Genomic DNA, 23,702 nt, shown 5'->3' with positions numbered 1-23,702 from the left:
GAAAGGATGAGGTGGATCTGGGGAGTTGACTCTCGAGCGCACCCTCAAAATGAACGCTTCTTGCTCCTGTGATGTTTCGCCAGGCCGGGTTGCGCAGGTGAACGGGAGGATGAAGGGCAGCGACGACTAAAACTCGTGTCCCAAGGCCATGGTGGCGGCCGAAACTACTTCCTTGCCAGCTGAGGTGTATGCAGATCCAGCGAGTCGAGGGTGGCCCGAGTGTCCTTTAGTCCGTGCAGCCTTGCATCTGTCTGCTCTGCAAAGAGTCCAATCCCATCAAACGGGAGATCCTGGATTGAGGAGACTGGAAGTGTGCCTCATGACCACCGCTGAGGTGACCGCCCGAACAAGGTCCTTTACCCTTGGTCCTTCTTGCTTGGTGCCTAGTCATGCTTTTTTGACTTCTTCTTGGGCACTGGCTAAGGGGAACAGTGCCAGGTACAGCCCGGTGCTGAAGGTGCACTATGAACCGAGGCGGATGTACTGGGAGTGAGGCCAGGCGGAGAGCAGCCTCCATGAGGAGAGCTCTCAAACGGATGATGCGCTCTTTGTGTGTCTTGGGACAAAAGTTTGTGCAGATATGACACTTTTCTTTTACATGCGATTCTCCCAAGCACTTCAGAGAGCTGCCTTGGGGGTCACTAACAGGCACAGACCTGTTACAGTCAGTGCAGGGCTTAAAACCCGGAGACCAGGGCATTTCCTGCCTGGGGCAAAGTCCCTGCCGGGACCCTAACTTACTAATTACAGTGCTTAACTGGTAAGTCACTAACTAACTACAGTAAACAAAACTATTTACAACTCTAATACACAAAGTGAAAAAGAAACTGCTGACCACTTGGCAAGGCAAGAGAGAGAGGTGCTCTGACCAACCACCCCGGGTGGTAAGAAAGAACTGAAAGGGCATAGGGCCGGTGGTGCCTGATATACCGAAGCATGAGTGCGGCACTCCAGAGGGCGCCATAGCTGACCCTTACAGATACCACTAAGGCAAAAATCTCTGACAAATGTGCTTGTGGGCGCGCACACACCTAGAATGGAATCGACATGAGCAAACACTTGAAGAGGAATTCTTATTTTTCATAGTTAATTTTCCCCCTTTTTTCCCCTGGGGAAAAAAAACAAAACAATGTTTTCCTGACTACAGAAAAAGGTCAAAAGCATCTTATCTGTTGAGGATAACGGACCCTTATCATTGTCCCATGGACCAGTTAATGTCATTGCAACATACAAAGCTTTCCCAACACATTCTATTTTGGATTGTAAGATTTCACTGGAGAAGGACTTCACTGAGGGACTGTATTTCCATTAGATTTTATTTTTTTGAAATTGCAGCTATCATGAATTTGCTCCCAGGCTCCTTACTGAGTCTAACTCAGGGAAATTACATATTAAAAACTGGCTGTACTCGAACATTACACTCTTACAAAATGACAGACTCTATCTGTCATTAACTCACTCTACAATAGTGCCTCATCTCACGTCACACATGCTGAAATACTCAGCGACAACAAGTTGAGTTAAGGAATAATAACAATACCTGTACTACTACTAAATATCTTATTTAGGGCTGTCGATTAATCATAGTTAACTCACACGATTAACTAAAAAAACTGTGATTAAAAAAATTAATCGCAATTAATCACAGTTTTAATCGCACTGTTAAACAGAATACCAACTGAAATTTATTAAATATTTGTGATTTTCTACATTTTCAAATATATTGATTTCAATTACAATACAGAATACAAAGTGATCACTTTATATTATTTTTTATTACAAATATTTGCACTGTAAAAATGATGAACAAAAGAAATAGTATTTTTCAATTCAGCTCATCAAGTACTGAAGTGCAATCTCTATCATGAAAGTGCAACTTACAAATGTAGATTTTTTTTTTTTGGTTACATAACTTTGTAAACAAAACAGTGTAAAACTTTAGAGCCTACAAGCCCACTCAGTCCTACTTCTTGTTCAGCCAAATCGCTAAGACAAACATGTTTGTTTACATTTACAAGAGATAATGTTGCCCGCTTCTTATTTATGTCACCTGAAAGTGAGAACAGGCTTTCGCATGGAACTTTTGTAGCTCGCATCGCAAGGTATTTACGTGCTAGATATGCTAAACATTCATATGCCTTTCATGCTTCAGCCACCATTCTAGAGGACATGCTTCTATGGTGATGATGCTCGTTAAAAAAAATAATGCATCAATTAAATTTGTGACTGAACTCCTTTGGGGAGAACTGTATGTTCCCGCATTCTGCCATATATTTCATGTTATAGCAGTAGCAGATGATGACCCCGTGCATGCTGGTCATTTTAAGACCACTTTCACTGCAGATTTGACAAAAAGCAAAGAAGGTACCAATGTGAGATTTCTAAAGATAGCTACCGCACTCAACCCAAGATCTAAAAATCTGAAGTGCCTTCCAAAATCTGAGAGGGACGAGCTGTGGAGCATGCTTTCAGAAGTCCTAAAAGAGAAACATGCCAATGCGGAAACTACAGAACCTCAAACACCAAAAGAGAAAATCAACCTTCTGTTGGTGGCATCTGACTCAGATGATGAAAATGAACATGTGTCAGTCTGCACTGCTTTGGATCATTATCAAGCAGATCCCATCATTAGCATGGACGCATGTCCTCTGGAATGGTGGTCGAAGCATGTAGGGACATATGAATCTTTACTGCATCTGGTATGTAAATATCTTGTAACGCTAGCTAATACAGTGCAATGGGAATGCCTGTTTTCACTTTCAGGTGACATTGTAAACAAGAAGTGGGCAACATTATCTCCTGCAAATGTAAATAAACTTGTTTGTCTGAGCGATTGGCTGAACAAGAAGTAGGACTGAGTGGACTTACAGGCTCTAAATTTTTACACAGTTTTATTTTTGAATACAGTTTTTTCTGTACATAATTCTACATTTGTAATTTCAATGCTCATGATAAAGAGATTGCACTACAGTACTTGTATTAGCTGAATTGAAAAATACTTTCTTTTGGTTTTTACAGTGCAAATATTTGTAATAAAAATAAATATAAAGCGAGTGCTGTACACTTTGTATTCTGTGTTGTAATTGAAATAAATATATTTGAAAATGTAGGAAACATTGAAAAACCTTTAAATAAATGGTTTGAATCAATCAATAAATCAATTGAACAGGTTATGATTAATAGACAGTTTCTCAACAGAACAGCAAATAAGCCATTACACTTCACCCATTGCTGTCATTAGTGGCTGTAAGAGACAACGCAACTCATCAAATGTGCACACAGCACCCATACACTTTTATCATAAGTAGAACTCATCATCCAACATTTATAGCAGAAGTTACTCTGGAAAATGCACTGAATAATACACATTAGATGTGTTTCAACATTAAATTACCTGCCCTCTTGATCTGACCCCTTCCCCTGCAACTAACAAAAGAAACCAAACTCCTTAATGAAGATGAATATTGTACTATGCTTCAATTTTTAAAACTGAACACTACTTTACAGTTAGAATGGTCTTAAACCTCCCTCTCCCACTACTTATTTGAATCTGCTCCAAATGTTTTGATTACTCAGTATGTAAGAACCACAACATATCCATTTTGCACCACTGCTGAGCAAACGAATTAGCCTTTGGACCTACCTCTCAAAAACCAAATCTTAGCCTGATGTAATTTTAAATGAGTGAGATAGAGACCTAAAATAAGGTTTATAAATAAAACAGCAGGTATAAAGTTTAATCTAAGTGGGGCTACTCCAGCTTCATGAAAAGGAAACATAAAAAAGCACAGCTGATTGGGCTGCAGTGAAGGAATTTCTCAAAGTGAATTTCTGAAAGGAAATTCTATTTTGAGCAAATAGCACTAGTTAGCTAGTGAGATCTTTGCGATGGTTACTGGTGATACTTTGGCAAAAGTGGCTGACATTACTACTAGTAAACCCCAGAAGTTATATTGCGGCTAACGGCATCCTGCATTGGGGAAGGAGATGGGGAAGTGGGGGACGACACCAACAGGAAGGGATCACATCAGATGGAAGGATTGCGGCTAACTCTGTGAGGAATGCTCTGGTGGTGCTAGGGAAACTCATATCAGAGTGGGATGCAGAACCACTATTACAAGCTCAGCTCCATTCCCCAGTGTAGAAAGAGCATGGAATTTAGAGTTGCTGTGGGCAGTAGATTCTTCCACTCCTGTTCAGGGAAAGCACAGACTGGGATTATGGCTGTCTCTTGAACAGGAATGCAAGGGAGCTAAAGAACCCTCCATTCCCTGTGGGCCTGAGCATGTCCAAACATGATCTAACCCCATATTGCTTTCACCGTTGCATTACAGGCCTTTACCAAAGCAAAATAAAAAACATGGGAGGAGGGGATACTTTTCCTTTGCATTTTCCATTCACTACAGTGACAAAGAAACAGTCTTATGGCCAAATGTGAGCGGCGCTGAGCACCAGCACTACTGACTGACATCAGTGAGTTCCTGCAGCATAGCACCTCTCAGAATTAGGCCCTTAAGATGCACTATAGTGGCCAGTAATCTAGCACTAATTCAGGACCTCAGGGGACTGTTGAAACAAGCCATGTTTTGCAAGATACTAGTTTGCTTTCTCAAAATGTGTAAAATGCATTTTCTCTGATGCAATTCTTCAAAGACATGCAAAGTGTGTCGGAGAGGTAAAGGGAGTGTTTTAATAGGGTTCAGCAGAGCTTGAGAAACAAAAAACAACAGTGAGCGAATAGCTGACCTCTTTGGCAGGGATAAGAGAGAAAAAACCCTCAGCATTTTTTTTTCCCCTAGTGGCCATCTTCATTACTTTGAGGACATTTAAAACAAAGCTTTACAAAGGTGCTATTGAACACCAGAGCTTTTATGGATGTTTTTGCTCTTGCTTAGCTAATACTGAAAACAAATTTGTTACATATTATAAACACAAGCTCCCTGCAACATCCCACAGCTAGGAACAATAGCATATACACAATGCTGGTAGAACTAAAGGGATTCTATCTTGTGTGACCAGAGAATGCATTGACAGTAGGAAGAGAGGTCAGCAGATACATGAATTAACTGCTGTAAAGCGCTCACAGGTGTCGGAAGTGCCTCCAGCTGTATAATCTTTTCCAGGGAGCCTTCACAGCACTGGAAAAGAGACCATGATTCTCTCTCCTCCTCCACCGCCAGCCTTCCTACTTCTCCCCATGGCTGACCCAGCCTCCATGCCTTTCTTGCAGGTCAACAGAGTGTCCCTTCCATGGGACATGGAGGAAGGCATTCCAAGGAAGGCAAAGCAGTCTCACCCCTGGATGCTGGAAAGCCATGCACAGAGGGTGTTCTCACTGGGTGAATTTAAGTGGGTCAATCTGGTCAGGCTCAGGAGGCAGTGTGTGCTCAGCCCTTAGGGGAGAAGGCTATGCCTGATGTCTCTCTCTCCTAATATTTTATATGGTTATATTCAATCTATTTGAAGATATTTTAATTGATGCTGCCTAGAAAATTGCACAGATTCCTGATCTGGGAGGTCAGTGGTGTGGTGAAGGACCCAATCCTGCAGCTCCTATTTTTCCCCAACTCTCACTAAATTCAAGAGAGATCACTGGCACCCAGAATTCCAGGGGCTACATTTACTACTGGTATACGTGAGCATAACTCTATTTACATCAGCGGAGAATCTGGCCCTGCATCTCCATTTCTTCTTCTAGACACAAATGAAGATCCTGTTTGAAGCAAACTGCTTTTCTTAAAGTAGGCCACGTTAGAGTGAATATTTTTTTTTTTAAACACAGGATGACTATGATTTAATTTGGCTTCATTTTATCACTCGCTATGTACGTTAAACAGTTTCAAAGAACAGGATTACACAGCCATCACATCTTGGCAAACGTTCTTATCAGAGTTAAGCTTCATTTTTCTTGGTCAATATTCTGCAAACGACCTATTTGCAAATAAGGTTCAGTCTCATATCTATACTGCTCCGTGTTAAGTTTCCAGAGAATGACAAGGGGAAAGAAGCAATGGCGGGGGGGGGGGGGGGGGGGGAAGAGAGGGAGACAGATTTCACTATACTTAACACTTACAGCAGCAAGTAGGAAATGTGCTGTTGATTTGTTCCATGACATCTGTTAGATCTGTGCTGGTATCATGAGGTGGGCCGAACAAGTCATCTGCAGATATGACAACAAGATAAGCAATAAATTTAATAAGGGGGAAAAAAAAAAAAAAGAGACAACAGATTCTGAAAGTCATTCCCATCTAACCTACCAGCTAAATGCTCTTTTATATTTAAACTGAAACCCCCTACTTGAAGCATTTGTAATGGAATGTGCAGGAATTGCTCATTGATAATTGACAATCTTGGGAGGGGAGGTGGAAACTCAATTATCAATTTACAACTGATCTCATTTTTCTATTATTAAGGCTTAACCACTGTGCCTGAGATTTAACCAAAGGAAATTGCCCACATGAAGCAGAATGTAAGAACTTACTGTTAAAATAAATAAATTATTCTCTCATCTTGTTAAGCATATTTGGCAGCTGCACATTTGATATTCTGCTTTGTTTTAAAACAATTTGCCGTGCAATTTCCAAAGCAAACAAATTGAGATTTTTTAAAAAACATTTATCTTCTAGATAGTCTTTGTTCAATATGCATCAGCAATCCCATCAGTGCAAATGTTTTTCAGGCCATTTCCTTGTTTGTTTGTTTCTTAAAGGGCTTCTTAAATTTAGCCAATGAAATGATTAGGGAAATCTGTTTGCTTCACTTTTGGAAGTGTTATTACAAAGCATCATATATAAATCTATCAGTTCATGAAAACAGCATGACAAAAGTTCCATGTCACATTTACATTTTTTATGCCAATACTGAAAGAAAATGCTTTAGTATGAAAAACAAAAATCAATGATTTTTTAAAAAATTGTTTCCACTGTATTGGAATCAGATTATCAATAGTTCAATGATTTGCATACAAGGAGTGGTGGTTTCTCCCCTCTTAGCAAAGATTTAATCTCTGAGGCCTTGAGTCAGGAGTTTAACCCTATTAAGGGCTTTAACAACGTGCTTAAGTTCAACTGAAGTCAATCAGAATTTGAATTAAGTGATGTCCTGGTAGGGACGGATTTAAGTATGTGCTTCAGTGCTGTCCTGAATTGGACCCAGAGTCCTGTAGTAATATAGCTCCATTACTTTTACAAAACACTACGTAGTACTACATCTATACAATATTATTGGAATTAAAATGTACATCAACTGTTAAAATAAATGAATAAAGTATGTTAATTGAACAAAGTATGATGCATTAGTCTTGTTTTTTAGTGTTTATCTGCAAAGGTTTTCCCAGCCATTCGTGAAAATTATTGAGGTTCCAATAGAGTAAGGTTTAAAATACCCATTTAGGTAAGATTCACCCATGTGCAGAGGGTCTGCACAACTTAAATCCCACTGAAATCCTAACAAATAATAGTTTTTTCATCAGAATGTCACTATAAGATGAAGAGGTTCATTATATCCAGAATTGCATTTAGGACTAGGAAATGATACTATTTGCTGTCTTTAAAGAAAGAGTGCTTTGCAGCCTATCCTTATGATGTGAGATGATGCATACCACGGCTGTAGGTTCCTTCAGTCCGATGGGATTTAATTCTTCCCTCGGTGCATTAAGGGATTGTGTCAGTAATTCCCCTTCTCAGAAGGGACAGGAGACCAAGTAGTATACACTGTCATCCATTACTCATAAAAAAACAAGTCCTCTTTCCCCAAATCACAACACTATATTATTCTTCTCATGATGCCCAGTTCTGAAAACTCCTACTACCAATTGCAGTGAGCTTTGCACCCAGCAGTGTTAGCTACAAATTTATAATGGGACTAATATTGCTACTTCAGGCACACATTAGTAAAACTGGTTGCAACCACTTGTAGACAAACACGGCACGATATTTGACCAAAGTACTAACCTGTCTGATGAAACTGTGAGCTGGTGTCCTGATCAAATGAGTAGCTGTGAGCAGAATACTGGGGTGAAGCACAGGAAGAGACTCCATTAACTCTGGAATCCGATTCAGGCTGAAAGAGGTTTAAGAAACAAAAATTCCATCATTATAGTACCACAGAAGTTTACATGTACCAAGTTGCGCGTGTGTTGTTCCCTTTTTAATCACTGTCATCCATTTTTCTTCCTTTTCTCTTCTCATGCTATTTGTTGTTTCCTTTTAATTCTTCCCCACTCATCTCTGTTCCAACGTGGGTTGATCTTAGGAAGATATAGCTTCTAGGAAAATAATCTATAAAGAAGATTTGACCTTTCAATGTTGTCATAGTCAGCCTCCGATTAGCTCCCTCATGTTAAGGCAGTGTTTGGCTGTGCATGTGTTCCACAGAGTAACAATCTCCATTACACAAAACAGTCCACTCTTCTTGCCCAAACCCCTTGGTCAGGCCAGGAAGGGATAATATGAAAGAATCTTACAAAGGGGTTTGGGTCTTCCATTAGACTATCTTGGAAACCTTAGGAGAGGTTAACTCCAAACTCTTCAGTCTTGTATAACTTTATAAAAGTCTCCCCATGCACCAAGTCAAGCAAACACTAGTTTTCAATAAGAATTATGTCCAAATGAAGTTTAAAACTTCAGCTGCTTTTGTTATAGCCTGTTCTAAAATGCATGGAGTGTGCATTTAAAAAAAATATATGTGTGTGTGTGTCTAAACATGAATATAGCTGAACTGCTTTGTAATAGTGACCATAATGTAGTTAAATGTAACCTGTAGGGGGAGAAATACCAAAGAAACTCAAAACAGTAGCATTTAACAAGAAAAATGAGAAGCAAGCTAAATGGAAATTAAAAGGAACAGTCACTAGAGTGAATCGCTTGAAAGTTGCATGGAAAAAATTTTAAATCATCATCATACTAAAGGTCAAACTAAAGGTATACTCCAAATTAAAAATACAACACTAGGAGGACAAAAAAATGCCACCATGGCTAAACAGAAGAGTAAAAGAAGCAGTTACAGACAAAGAAGACATTCTTTAAAACTGGAAGTCATATCCTAGTGAGGAAAATAGAAAGAAGCATAAATCTCTGGCAAGTGTAAAAGTATAATTAGACAGGCCAAAAATGAATTTGAAGAGAACCTAGCAAAAGAGACAAAAACTAACAGCAAAATTGTTTTGAAGTACTTCAGAAGCAGGGAGCCTGCCAAGCAATCGATGGGAGCACTGGACAACCGAGGTGCTAAAGAGCACTAAAGGAAGACAAGGCCATTTGGAGAAATTAAATGAATTCTTTGCATCGGTCTTCACTGCAGAGGCAGTGGGGGAGACTTCCCATACCTGAGCCATTCTTTTTAGGGGACAAATCTGAAGAACTGTCCCTGACTGAGGTGTCAATATAGGTGGTCTTGGAACAAACTGATACATTAAACAGTAATAAATCACCAGCACCAGATGGTATTCACCCAAGAGTTCTGAAGGAATTCAAATATGAACTTGCATAACTACTAACGGAGGTATGTAACCTATCGCTTAAAATAGGCCTCTGTACCAGGTGACTGGAGAATAGCTAACATAACACCAATTTTTAAAAAAAGGTTCCAGAGGCAATTCTGCTAATTACAGGCCAGAAATCCTAACTTTAGTACCAGGGAGATTGGCTGAAACTATAGCAAAGAACAGAGTTATCAGACACATAGACAAACACAATATGTTGGGGAAGAGTCAACATGGCTTTTGTAAAGGAAATCATGCCTCACCAATCTATTAGAATTCTTTGAGGGAGTTAAAAAGTATGTGGACAAGGGTGATCCAATTGATATAGTGTACTTGAACTTTCAAAAAGCCTTTGACAAGGTCCATCACCAAAGGCTCTTAAGCAAAGTAAGCAGTCACGGGATAAGGAGGAAGGTCCTCTCTTGGATCAGTAACTGGTTAAAAGACAGGAAACAAAGGGTAGGAATAAAAGGTAAGTTTTCACAGTGGAGAGAAGTAAATAGAGTTCACCAAGGATCTGTACTGGGACAAATGCTGTTCAACATATTCAAAAATGTTATGAGAAAAGGGGTAAACAGTGTGGAGGCAAAGTTTGCAGACGCTATGAAGTCACTCAAGATAGTTAAGTCCAAAGCTCACTGTGAAGAGTTACAAAGGGATCTCACAAAACTGGGTGACTGGGCAACAAAATGGCAGGTGAAATTCAATGTTGACAAATGCAAAGTAATGCACATTGGAAAACATAATCCCAACTATACATACGAAATGATGGAGTCTAAATTAGCTGTTACCACTCAAGAAAGAAAACTTGGCATCACTGTGGATAGTTATCTGAAAACATCTGCTCAATGTGCAGTGGCACTCAAAAAAGCTAATAGAACGTTAGGAACCATTAGGAAAGGGATAGATAATAAAACAGTAAATGTCATAATGCCACTAAATAAATACATGCTATGCCCACACATTGAATACAGAATGCAGTTCTGATCACCCCATCTCAAAAAAAGATATATTAGAATTGGAAGTACTATAGAGAATGGCAACAAAAATGATTAGGGGTATGGAACAGCTTCCATATGAAGACAGATTTAAAAGATTAGGACTGTTCATCTTAGAAAGGAGACGACTAAGGGGGGGGATATGATAGAGGTCTATAAAATTGTGAATGGTATGGAGACATTGGGAGTTCCTAAGCACCCAAAACTACTTAAAATCAATGGGGGTTCAGCAGTGATGAAAATCAAGTCCTAGGTGACTCATGTTGGTGACCTAAAAATTGAGGCACCTAGTCAGAAGTTATTTCTAAAATGTTGGTTGTATTTAGTTTGAATATATGTATACGTGTACATACACACACACTATATCTATATATCTATATCTAGATATATGCACAATTCTGTGTGCATACACACACAAATACATATAAAATGTAAAAAGATCAAACGGTTGGTTCAATGTAACATAAATCCCTTCTGATATTTTTGAGTTTGTTCAAACATTCCTAAAAAAATTCATTTTGAGGAAGAGACTAGTCATGGAAAATTCCAGCTCCAGAGTTAAATATTTTGGGAAGCTATGAGTATGTGACAACAGGTGTTTGCGTAGGTTTGCAACCTTAACCACTGTTATCATGTATGCTGCTGAATGCAAATTACTCATCTTCCATGTTATTTAATTAAACCTGGAAAAAGCAGCCACAGAAATTATTTTAAAGAATAATATTTTAGGACTAAAGTGGAAACAATTACTGTTTAACATTCTGACTTTTAAAACTTAGTTATTCTAAATATTTTTTCAGTCTAAGAATGATGTTAAATCAATGCAGGGAGTAGGAAAAAGATGGAAAAACATAACTCCTTCACTGAAAAACCCTGCTCTCCTTTCCAGCTCAAACAGCCTTAAGTGACACATTTAATTTCCTCAGACAATTTCTAGCTAAAAGATACCTAGAAATTGTTCAACGATGTGAGTTTGCCTTCCCCTCCATATACAATAGAAAGAAATATTTCATCAGGCACTTTAACAAAGCTGTTTTTCCCCTCTCCAAACGTCACTTTTTCTTTCATTATGACAATGTCAACTCCAGCTGTGAGTACACAGCATAAATCAAGGAACACAAGTCTATATTCAGCGGAGACATAGAAATGCTTTCAGGATCTCCAGGTGTTTTATTATCAAGAAGTTCACAGGCATGATGGCTGACTGTTGTGTAGTTCAGTCACTTGCCATTCAACTTCAGGCTCAAATCTAACTAGAGAATCCAGATAAAATGAGTTTTTATTGTTCTTAAAATTAGTGAAGACCAAGGTAGTGAGAAAGCTGTCACAGATAATTTCGTACAGCTGCTAGTCTCAACTTGGGAAAAGCCTAGAACTGCAGTGGCACAGAGATTAAAGGTCAAGACAGATTGCTTCTTCTAGAACAAGTCTGAGGTCAGTGGCATGGCAGATGTCTACCTACCTAACAGGTGGACTGAGATTAGTAAGAGAGAGAACATTTGAATTCTCAAAGTTGCTAGAACCCTGGGTAGTTTTGGTCACCTCACCTGACAGCTGTAACTGTGAACAAAAAGGTGTAGAGAAGGGTAAGGAAGAGGATCAGTGTTATGCCTGGACTTCATACAAAGCAATACTATAGCAATCAACACTTTCAAATTTCACATATAGATAAACTGAATTAAGCCTGGTGAGAGATTACAAAACCAAGATTAATTAGGACAGAAAGGAGATCTTGAGGGATTTAGAGGTAGTGGTGAAAACAGATTATTTCCTCTTAATTATGCATGAGAACAAGGAGCTTGCTTGGTGAATTCAACGGCAGTTAAATTTAAAACAAATAAAAGGAGATGCTACTGTACTCCACATAGTCTGTAGTCAGCCTATGGAATTCATTGCCACAGGAGGTGAGAATCAAATATTGCAGCTGGATTTTAAAACAAGCCTGTATAATTTTATAACCAGTAACATTTCATGCATGCACACTTTAATAAGGGCGGCTATGTCAAAAAGGATCATCAAATCTCACACTTCAAATGATTGTTGCAGAGGGCAAGAAAGAATCTAGGACTGCACAACTGGCCAGATAAATTATTTTGCCTTCTCTGAAGAATCAGATACTAGAAACAGCATACCAGGCTTGATCCAGTATATATGTAAATAAATCAATCCATCCATATAGCTCTTTCAACCTGAGGATCTCAGTTTTTTTTTAAATATCATATAATCCCCATTTTGCTGATACCGAAACTGAAAGTGTCTTGCCCAAGACTACACAATGGATCAGTGGCAGAGCTGAGAACCCAGGAGTCCTGACTCCTAGTAAATGCTCTACCTACTAGAGCTCACTAGCATAACACTAAGCAGTCTACTTTCTCCCATGTCAACCACACACACACGTATCACAGAAAAGTTCAGGCACACATTCAAAACGAGGCAGGCAGCAACATTATACCAAATGAGATAAGAAAACAGGCCGAGACTTTCCCCTGCACTAGGGCTGCTTTGTGCCATGCTGCTGGACAAATAAAATCCAGAAAAAACAAAAGTAGTATGAGCAGTGCGCATTTTGCTCCCCAATCCAAAATCATTTTAATCTACAAACAAATAAAGAGAGGAGGTGCAGGCAGGCTCTTCTCCAGAGAACTCTGAAATTCTGAAGCAATTTTCTACATTTTAGTAGACACTTCAAAATAGATTTTGAACAACCTCTCTATGTCCAATGCAACTGTCTTCCCTCAAGAGGAAGCTGGCAGTGTTTAGAGGCTAGGACATGTATAAGAAACTCTCTCTTCTTCCCTTGTCAGCTGCTGTTGCTTTTCCACCCACTGGTGGGAAAGAAAAGGAGCCACAGGAAAAGTCAGCCAGGCATCAGCTTCTTTCTCCTGCACCCACCTCAGACTTCTTTGCTAGGTACATCCTTACTCCACTAGTCGGAGAATGAGGGAAGTTAGCTCTCTGCTTTTTGGCAAAAAGAGGGGGAGCTGTACTCTACCCCTGTTCCTCCTTATGGTCTAATCCTGTGCCTACTGAAGTAACTGGCAAGCTCCCATTGACTTCAATAGTGCAGAATCAGAGCCCATATGAAACCTCTGTTCAGTAGATTAGTCAAGTAGGAAAGAATCACCACAGATCTGTAAAGTACAGATTTGTACTGTCCCTAGTAACAGGGTCTTGTTTTTGAGTGCAGGACTGGCTCGAGGCACCAGCAAAGCAAGCACGTGCTTGGGGTGGCACATTTCCAGGGGCAGCATCCGGCCACCCTTTTTTGCGGGGGGCAGTTGCGCTCTCAGAGCTGCGCCACTTAGACGGGGCGAGGGCGCCGCACCCCTGGCCTCAGTGGGAAGGGGAAGCCCCAGCCCCAGGATGCTGAGCTGCCAGGGCCCAGCCGCTACCTGGGGAGGGGAGGGTGAGTCCTGCCGGGGCTGCGCCACCGCATCTGCGCACTGGCTGCTGTGCTGCCTTGTGCCACCCCTTATATCGGGGCTTGTCAGCGCGGCCGGGCGGGGGAGGGGGTAAAGCCCCTGCAGGCCCTGGGAGAAGGTGACGTCACTCCCTCCACTTCCAGCGCCGCCTGTGAGCCCCAGCCCCAGCCGAGCTTGGGGCGGCAAAAAACCTAGAGCCTGTTTGTGTGGCATGGAACCTGTAGTTTCTAAAGGAGATGAAGACGGAAAAGAAAATAGCTTTTTTATGTCTCATCTTTACAATTAACATGTCGGTGTCAAAACTGTCACATGCCAGTTCTGTTTCACCTCCATGTTTGGCACTATAATCAAACAGACAGACAAACATGACAGTGTGTGTGTGTATATATATGAGAGAGTGCATGCATATGTCCGCTACGTTTGTTCCCTAAAGAATTTCCTTCAACACTCTCAAATACAGATCAGACTGTTATGGCAGGACAGTTTTTAAGTTTCATTAGATTTCTCCCCACACATCTGTGCACAGAGACACCCACTCTGCATCTACTGGAGAAAGAAGTACCAGTGCTTTTAGATTCATTGACAGGTTATTATCCCAAACAACGATCATGAGGTTACCCACTGTAACTAGGCAGCTGAGTGAGAAAAGACGGTCTTGCAGCTGACAGAAGACAGGAACAAACAGATGATGAGAAATGCCAGTGATGGCAAAAAAATTACTGTAAATAGGACAGTATTTTCAGACTAATACTAGTGATTATTATAAAGAAACATTGTGACAATCAGCTAACCATCCATCTCAACAGTGATGAAAAATGATCTCTTAAATCACATATCTTTAAAACAGATTTCTTTAAGGAAGTCAATAAAATTAAAGGAAAAGCAATAAATAAAATTTATTTGGACTTTCAAAAAGCTTTGATAAAATCCCTCACAAGAAAAGAAAGAAGGGACAGCGTTGAAGGTAAAGGTTTGTCATGGATTAGAAATTGGCTAAGAGACAGAAAACAAAGTAGGAATAAATGGTCAGTATGGAAGAAGGTTAACAGTGGGGTGTCCCAAGGATCCACACTAGGACCAGTGGTGATGATAAATGCATTAATGATTTTTCATATAAAATAAAGCAAAGAAATGCACCCTTGAAAGTACAACTGGAATTATTCATAAACACTGATGTGCTCTAAGTGAATCACTGAGGAAAAAGGCCAAGGTGTCATTGTAGACAACTCACTAAAAACATCTGTTTAGTGTGTAGTAGTGTGTAAAAAAGCAAACAAGATATTAGGCGTGTACTTAGAAAGGCATACCAAAAACTATGGAAAATATTATGTAAACCAGCGGTACACCCGCACCTTGAATATGGCACTCAGTTTCTGACCACCCCACCTCAAGAAGGGTAGAGCAGAAAGAGAAATGGCCTGGGAAAGGGCAGCCACAATGATTAGAAGCATCAAATAGCTCCCATATGAAGACAAAGGAAAATTAGAGCTATTTATGAAAGAGAAGAGGTGACATGATAGATGAGTTTAAAATAATGAAATGTAGAGTGAAGGTGAATTGTGCTCTTCCATTTACCCAGTCAGAAAGAACCAGGGGACACTCAATAAAATTAAAAGGCAAAGCTGCTACAATTTTTTTTTTTTTGCACAACACAGAATTCACCTTAACTGCCAAATGATATTATTGAGAAAAAGAGCTTATGAGGATTCCAAAAGGATTACACAATTATATATACACAATAAGAATATCCACAGTTATATTGGACGGAATAAAGAGTTTTAAGGAATGTAAACCCTCATACTTTAGGATGCAGGCTAATTTTTAACTATCTGCAGTTCAACAGAAACTTCCCTGATGAGCATGTTACTGGTATGCCTTTCTAAGTACACGCCTAATATCTTGGTAATACTGGTTTTGGTATGCCTTTCTAAGTACACGCCTAATATCTTGTTTGCTTTTTTACACACTACTACAGACTAAACAGATATTTTTAGTTTTAAAAACCTTCCCCTGAAGCACCAGGTAATGGCTACTGTCATCTCAAGATACTGGACTAGATGGATCACTGATAGGAAGAAACGGTTACTCACCTCCTTGTAACTGTTTTCTTCGAGATGTGTTGCTCATATCCATTCCAAATAGGTGTGTGCGTGCCACGTGCACAGTCGTCGGAAAGTTTTTCCCCTAGCAGCACCCACCGGGTCAGCTGTGGAACCCCCTGGAGTGGCGCCTCTACGGCACTCAATAAATGACCCTGCTGACCTGGTGCTTCCCCAGTTCTTTCTTGCCAGCTACTCCGACAGAGGGAAAGGCGCATGGGTCTGGAATGAATATGAGCAACACATCTCGAAGAATGACAGACAGTGAGAAGGTGAGTAACTGTTTCTTCTTCTTCGAGTGCTTGCTCATATCAATTCCAGTTAGGTGACTCCCAAGCCCTACCTTGGAGGTGGGGTCATAGTTATGGAACAACAGACTGGAGCACTGCTCTGCTGAAGGCTGCATCATCTCTAGCATGCTGGGTTACGGCATAGCGAGTGGCAAATGTGTGCACAGAGGACCAAGTTTCCGCCCTGCAGATTTCCTGAATTGGCACGTGGGCCAGGAACGTTGTCAATGAGGCCTGTGCCCTCGTGTAATGGGCCATGGAGAGCCGGGGCTGGAACGTTAGCTAATTCATAGCAGGTGCAGATGCAGGAGGTAATCCACAATGAGATCCTCTAGGACAAGATCGGGAGACCTTTCATACGTCTGCTACCGCCACGAATAGCTAGTTCGACTTTTGGAACAGCTTTGTGCATTAGATGTAAAAAGCAAGCACTCATCGAACATTCTGAGAGTGGAGCCATTGCTCTTGGCTGGTCACATGAGGTTTAGGGTAAAACACCGGCAGGAAAATGCCCTGGTTGGAGTGAAATTGGGACACAACATTTGGAAGGAAAGCCGGGTGAGGCCTGAGCTGCACCTTGTCCTTGAAGAAGACTGTGTATGGAGGGTCAGAGGTGAGGGCCCTGAGCTCTGAGACCCTCCTTGCCGAAGGAAGGAGGAGGAAGGCGTCCGCAAGGGAGCCCTGGCTCTGGAAGGAGCAGAGCCTCGGGCACTTCCTGTTGCTCCGAGTGGTGAAGAGATCGATATGGGGAGTTTCCCACCTCTGGAAGATGGTGAAGATGACCACTCATGGTTGTGGAAAGATCAGCTGAGGTAGTACGATAACTCGTTCTGTGATCCTGGGAAATAAGTCTCCTCCAAATGAATAGAGTGGGCTATGCAGAACTCCCACAGCTGGAGGGCTTCCCAACAGAGGGGAGAGGAATGGGCGCCACCCTGCTTGTTTATGCAAAACATTGCAGTTGTGGTGTCCATCCTGACTCCTGCACATTGACCACTCAAGTGGACCTGGAAGGTCTGGCACGCGAATTGAACCACTCTCAGCTCCTTGAAGTTGATGTGGAGTGAGAGCTCATCTTGAGACCAGAGACCCGGCATCTGAAGGTCCCCCAGGTGTACGCCCCACTCCCACGCCAACACGTCTGTTACCAGGGACGTGTCTTGTTGGTTGAACTACCAGCCCATGGACTGGAGGACATGACCTGGAAGAGTGACCACAGAGTCCAGACTGTTGCATCCCGGGCAGTACACTGACGCAAGCCAAATTTGGAGAGGTCTGAGATGCATCCTGGCATGCTGTACCACATATGTACAAGATACCATGTGATCGAGTAGTCTTAGGCAGGCCCTTGCTGTGGTGGTAGGGTACCATTGGAGACCTTGAATGGAGTCCGAGATAGTTAGAAAATGGGTCTCCAGCAGGAATGCTCTGGCACAACCTGAGTCCCGCACTGCCCTGATAAACTCTACCCTTTGAGTTGGTATCAGGGTCGACTTGCTCTTGTTAAGAAGAAGGCCCTACCTGATGAGCGTGGATCTCACGATACATATCTGTACTTCTACCTGGTCCCTGCAGTACCCCCGGAGCAGCCAGTCGTTGAGTTACCTGCCTCCAGCGAAGGAAGTCGGCAATGACCGATATGCACTTGGTCACTACCCGAGGAGCTGTGGACAAGCCAAAGAGGAGAACTATAAACTGGAAGTGGTTGTTATTGACCACAAAACTGAGGTATCGTCTGTGAACAGGATGAATGGATATATGAAAGTGTGTGTCCTGGAGACTGAAGGCGGCAAAACTGTCTCCCAGATCCAGAGAGGGGACGATCGAGTTCAGGGAGATCATGCGGATCTTCAGCTTCACCATGAATCTGTTGAGACCCCACAGGTCTAGAATGGGTCTGAGACTCCCTTTGGCTTTGGGGATTAGGAAATAACAACCCTTCCCTTTAGCTCCTGAGGAACCTCCTCCACTGCCCCTGCAGCGAGAAGCGCCCGCGCCTCCTGGATAAGGAGTTGCTTGTGAGAAGAGTCCCTAAAAATGGATGGGGAAGGGGGAGTGGGAGGGAGGGGAGAAGCAAAATTGGAGAGAATAGTCCACTTCCACCACGCAAAAACCCAGCAGTCCGATGTTATTTGGGACCAAGCAGGGTAGAAGTGAGATAGACGGTTCAGAAAACAGGGTTGAGGACCCGGTCCATAGTCTGACACACCGTCCCCAGGTACACCTTCAAAAGGCCTGCTTAGAACCCAAAGAGGTGCACGCCTGGCCCTGAGCCGACGAGGGCTGGGACAGCTTCCGTCTGCCATTCCTACAGCACTTCCTAGAAAAATTCTGTCTAGGACGAGGTTGGTAGGGACATTGAGGAGGCTGTGGTTTAAAATGTTTCTGCTGAGTAGCCGGGGTGTACACTCCTAGCGACTTGAGCGTACCATAGAATCACAGAATATCAGGCTTGGAAGGGACCTCAGGAGGTCATCTAGTCCAACCCCCCTGCTCAAAGCAGGACCAATCCCCAACTAAATCATCCCAGCCAGGGCTTTGTCAAGCCTGACCTTAAAAACTTCTAAGGAAGGAGATTCCACCACCTCCCCAGGTAACACATTCCAGTGTTTCACCACCCTCCTAGTGAAAAAGTTTTTCCTAATATCCAACCTAAACCTCCCCCACTGCAACTTGAGACCATTACTCCTTGTTCTGTCATCAGCTACCACTGAGAACAGTCTAGAGCCATCCTCTTTGGAACCCCCTTTCAGGTAGTTGAAAGCAGCTATCAACTCCCCCCTCATTCTCCTCTTCCCCAGACTAAACAATCCCAGTTCCCTCAGCCTCTCCTCATCAGTCATGTGTTCCAGTCCCCTAATCATTTTTGTTGCCCTGCGCTGGACTTTTTCCAACTTTTCCACATCCTTCTTGGAGTGTGGGGCCCAAAACTGGACACAGAACTCCAGATGAGGCCTCACCAATATCGAATAGAGGGGAACGATCACGTCCCTCGATCTGCTGGCAATGCCCCTACATATATATCCCAAAATGCCATTGGCCTTCTTGGCAACAAGGGCACACTGTTGACTCATATCCAGCTTCTCGTCCACCCTAACCCCTAGGTCCTTTTCTGCAGAACTGCTGCCGAGCCATTCGGTCCCTAGTCTGTAGCGGTGCATGGGATTCTTCCGTCCTAAGTGCAGGACTCTGCACTTGTCCTTGTTGAACCTCATCAGATTTCTTTTGGCCCAATCCTCTAATTTGTCTAGGTTCCTCTGTATCCTATCCCTACCCTCCAGCGTATCTACCTCTCCTCCCAGTTTAGTGTCATCTGCAAACTTGCTGAGGGTGCAATCCACACCATCCTCCAGATCATTTATGAAAATATTGAACAAAACCGGCCCTAGGACCGACCCTTGGGGCACTCCACTTGATACCGGCTGCCAACTAGACATGGAGCCATTGATCACTACCCATTGAGCCCAACGATCTAGCCAACTTTCTATCCACCTCATAGTCCATTCGTCCAATCCATACTTTTTTAACTTGCTGGCAAAAATACTGTGGGAGACCGTGTCAAAAGCTTTGCTAAAGTCAAGGAACAACACGTCCACTGCTTTCCCCTCATCCACAGAGCCAGTTATCTCATCATAGAAGGCAATTAGATTAGTTTCAGAGTAACAGCCGTGTTAGTCTGTATACGCAAAAAAAAAAGGAGTACTTGTGGCACCTTAGAGACTAACCAATTTATTTGAGCATGAGCTTTCATGAGCTACAGTACAAACTCACTCTCCTGCTGGTAATAGCCTATCCAAAGTGACCACTCTCCTTACAACGTGCATGAAAATCAAGGTGGGCCATTTCCAGCACAAATACAGGTTCTCTCACCCTCCCCCCCTTTCCCAAAAAACACACACACACAAACTCACTCTCCTGCTGGTAATAGCTTATCCAAAGTGACCACTCTCCCTACAATGTGCATGATAATCAAGGTGGGCCATTTCCAGCACAAATACAGGTTTTCTCACCCCCCCACTACCAGCAGGAGAGTGAGTTTGTGTGTGGTTTTTGGAGGGGGGTGAGAGAACCTGGATTTGTGCTGGAAATGGCCCACCTTGATTATCATACACATTGTGAAGAGAGTGGTCACTTTGGATGGGCTATTACCAGCAGGAGAGTGAGTTTGGGGGGGGGGGGGGGCTGAGGGTGAGAAAACCTGGATTTGTGCTGGAAATGGCCCAACTTGATGATCACTTTAGATAAGCTATTACCAGCAGGAGAGTGGGGTGGGAGGAGGTATTGTTTCATGGTCTCTGTGTATATAATGTCTTCTGCAGTTTCCACAGTATGCATCCGATGAAGTGAGCTGTAGCTCACGAAAGCTCATGCTCAAATAAATTGGTTAGTCTCTAAGGTGCCACAATTAGATTAGTCAGGCATGACTTGCCCTTGGTGAATCCATGCTGACTGTTCTTGATCACTTTCCTCTCCTCTAAGTGCTTCAAAATTGATTCCTTGAGGACCATGATTTTTCCAGGGACTGAGGTGAGGCTGACTGGCCTGTAGTTCCCAGGATCCTCCTCCTTCCCTTTTTTAAAGATGGGCACTACATTAGCCTTTTTCCAGTCGTCTGGGACTTCCCCTGATCACCATGAGTTTTCAAAGATAATGGCCAATGGCTGTGCAATCACAGCCGCCAACTGCTTTAGCACTCTCGGATGCAGCGCATCCGGCCCCATGGACTTGTGCTTGTCCAGCTTTTCTAAATAGTCCCGAACCACTTCTTTCTCCGCAGAGGGCTGGTCACCTCCTCCCCATGCTGTGCTGCCCAGTGCAGTAGTCTGGGAGCTGACCTTGTTCGTGAAGACAGAGGCAAAAAAAGCATTGAGTACATTAGCTTTTTCCACATCCTCTGTCACTAGGTTGCCTCCCTCATTCAGTAAGGGGCCCACACTTTCCTTGACTTTTTTCTTGTTGCTAACATACCTGAAGAAACCCTTCTTGTTACTCTTAACATCTCTTGCTTAACATCTCTTGTACCCCTTGAGTCTTTTAGGCTATGCAGCTTGGAGTCAGTTTGGGCCGCAAATAATCCCGCCCCAAAGGGCAGGTCCTGGAGGGTCTACTGAACCTCAGGTGGCAGATCTGCGGGCTACAGTCATGAGCTTCTCCTCATGGCTATACTGGAGGACAAGGTGCACGCCACTGAGTCTGCAGCATCCAGTGAGGACTGTAAAGAGGTCCATGCCACTGCCTTGCCCTCCTCAACAATAGTCCCAAACTCCTTCCTGGACTCTGAGGGTAACAGTTCCCTAAATTTTTGCATGGAGTTCCAGGAGTTGAAGCTGTACCTGCTCAGGATGCCTGCTGATTAGCAATCCTAGAGCTGTAAGCCTCTGGTAGAATAGACATTCCTGCTGCAAAGGTTGAGACCTTGACCGGTGCCAAGAACGGTACTTCTGCCAAGACACGGATCGGTGCCAGGATGGTGAGCAGTGCCGCGAGTCCAAGCGGCGTGGTGAGATGGATCAGTGCCGCGACTCAGAGTGGCGCCTTCTTGTCGATACCGGAGAGCGGTGCCTTGGAAATGCAGGCGGGTGCAACATCGCTGGCTTGCCTTGGGATGGTGCTGCCTTTGGTGGCGCTGGAGGCTTGTTGCGGAGAGCCGGGGACCGCGGTGCCATCATGGCAATGAGATCCCTCAAGGCTTCAAAGGTGCCTGGGGTGGATGGTACGCCATCTCTTCCACCACATGGCTTGGGGAGTCCAATGGCACCGGATTCAACGGTCCCCTTTGTGGGGCTGAAGTCGACGGTGCTGGCTTCAAAGCTCTCGGCGCTGGGAGCTCCTCCCTGGGACTTGCTCCATTGGCCAGCTCTGAAGGAGTGGGTCTTGAAGGTGGAGATCAGCTCCTAATCTGCTTCCATGTCGCCAGGGTATGGGACAGTTCCCACCGACTTCGGTGTTGGGGAGTGGCGGTGCCGCGGGTTTCTGAGCCCAGCATCTTTCCGCAGTGCTGCTTCTGCCACAGATGCTGGAGCGCTCTGTACTGATGAACTCTGTGCCGGGTCTTGCCGTGCCGAGGCGGATTGCGGTCTCAGTGCCACCTCCATAAGGAGCTGCTTTAAATGGAAGTCTGGCTCCTTTTTTGTTCTAAGGCGAAACCCTTTACAAATCCTGCATCTGTTGGCTTGGTGCACCTCCCCCAGACACTTTAGACAAGCGTTGTGGAGGTCACCCATTGGCATGGGCTTACTGCAGGACTTGCAGGGTTTGAACCCTTGGGACCAAGGTCTGCCCCGAGTCCGCAAGGGGAGACTACCTGCAAAGATGAGAGAGTAGCTCAGTCTTTGGAACTGTTTATTTCTTGACCTTTCTTCCAGGACTGTCAACAAGGGTATGAATTAGTTCTTAGGTGCTAATAATAGAATAGAATAAAACAGAATAGAATAGAATGTCAAGTGTGATGTCCGTTTGATCTGATATGGCCAACAGGTTCATTCGGAACTGGACTAAGACCACTCACTTGGCCCACCTATGTCAGGGAATATTTATCACATTGAACTACGATTGATCTGAACTGGTGATCTAGAAGGCAAAAGTGATGTACCATCTCTGCAAATTTCTCAAGTTCCCAGATCCAAAACAGTGCAATCAAAACAATGCTTAAAAGCCAGCTTTTTCTGTACCTAGACAAGACTGTCAAAAAACCCACCCCATAGTTATTGGCACTTTCAAGAAAGAGGTAGGTTTCTCTACTGCAACATTCAGTTGTAGCTACACCATCATTTTACTGCACATACCAGATGTATATATGTGTTACTCAAAAGACTTAGTAAAGGAATTGTCTAGTTTTCCCCACTTTCCTTAGGAATTAATTTCTTCACTTCCTGCGAGACAAACCTCTTGGTCCTCTCTATCATCATAATTCTGAGCAATGGTGCAGTGCCCAACTTTAAAAGCCAGACCAAGCTTTTGGGGAAGGAGTGATAAGGAGCAGAGAGATATGGGCGAGGCAGGTATATTGTGTGGCTGGGCCCACTGGCTGAAGGGGGAGAGGGATTTTTTTCCTCACTTTTTTATTTGTTTTGAGAAAATTGCTGCACTTATTTTTGTTATTTAAGTAGTTCTGAAACTTTCATAGATGTCAAAAGTGCCTTGAGCTCTTGGAAGGAAGGAAGGAAAGAACGCCAGCCATATTATTAGCATGTTGAACATGCCGGATGATTATTTGGTTATTGGCAGGAGGGTGCCAAAACTGGCAGTTTTAGGGATAGAAAATGTTTTAGTTGCCCCATGTGACAGGTTGATCAATGGGGGATTTTTGAAGCATCATTTTGCTTCAAATTTTGTTTTTTGCTATTGCAAATATATTTATAACTGAAGGTAGAAAAATACATACCCTTTTCCAGACCATCAATAAAACTGAA

At 43.0% G+C, this 23,702-nt stretch overlaps 1 protein-coding gene across 3 annotated transcripts in view; it reads right to left on the bottom strand.

The window, feature by feature from the left end:
- Window positions 1-23,702, bottom strand: part of UTRN (utrophin) — a 594,030-nt gene that overhangs the window by 5,763 nt on the left and 564,565 nt on the right. For all 3 annotated transcript variants that reach the window (XM_074948548.1, XM_074948550.1, XM_074948549.1), the window contains 2 exons: window positions 7,953-8,061; window positions 6,074-6,160 (listed from right to left, as the gene is read on the bottom strand). In XM_074948548.1, the coding sequence (XP_074804649.1) occupies window positions 6,074-6,160; window positions 7,953-8,061 (196 nt within the window). The remainder of the gene's footprint in view (window positions 1-6,073; window positions 6,161-7,952; window positions 8,062-23,702) is intronic.

The sequence above is a fragment of the Natator depressus genome, chromosome 3 (assembly GCF_965152275.1).
Source record: "Natator depressus isolate rNatDep1 chromosome 3, rNatDep2.hap1, whole genome shotgun sequence".
NCBI lineage: Eukaryota > Metazoa > Chordata > Testudines > Cheloniidae > Natator > Natator depressus.
The sequence above is the reverse complement of the archived record's forward strand: the minus strand, read 5'-3'. Positions and strand labels throughout refer to the sequence as shown.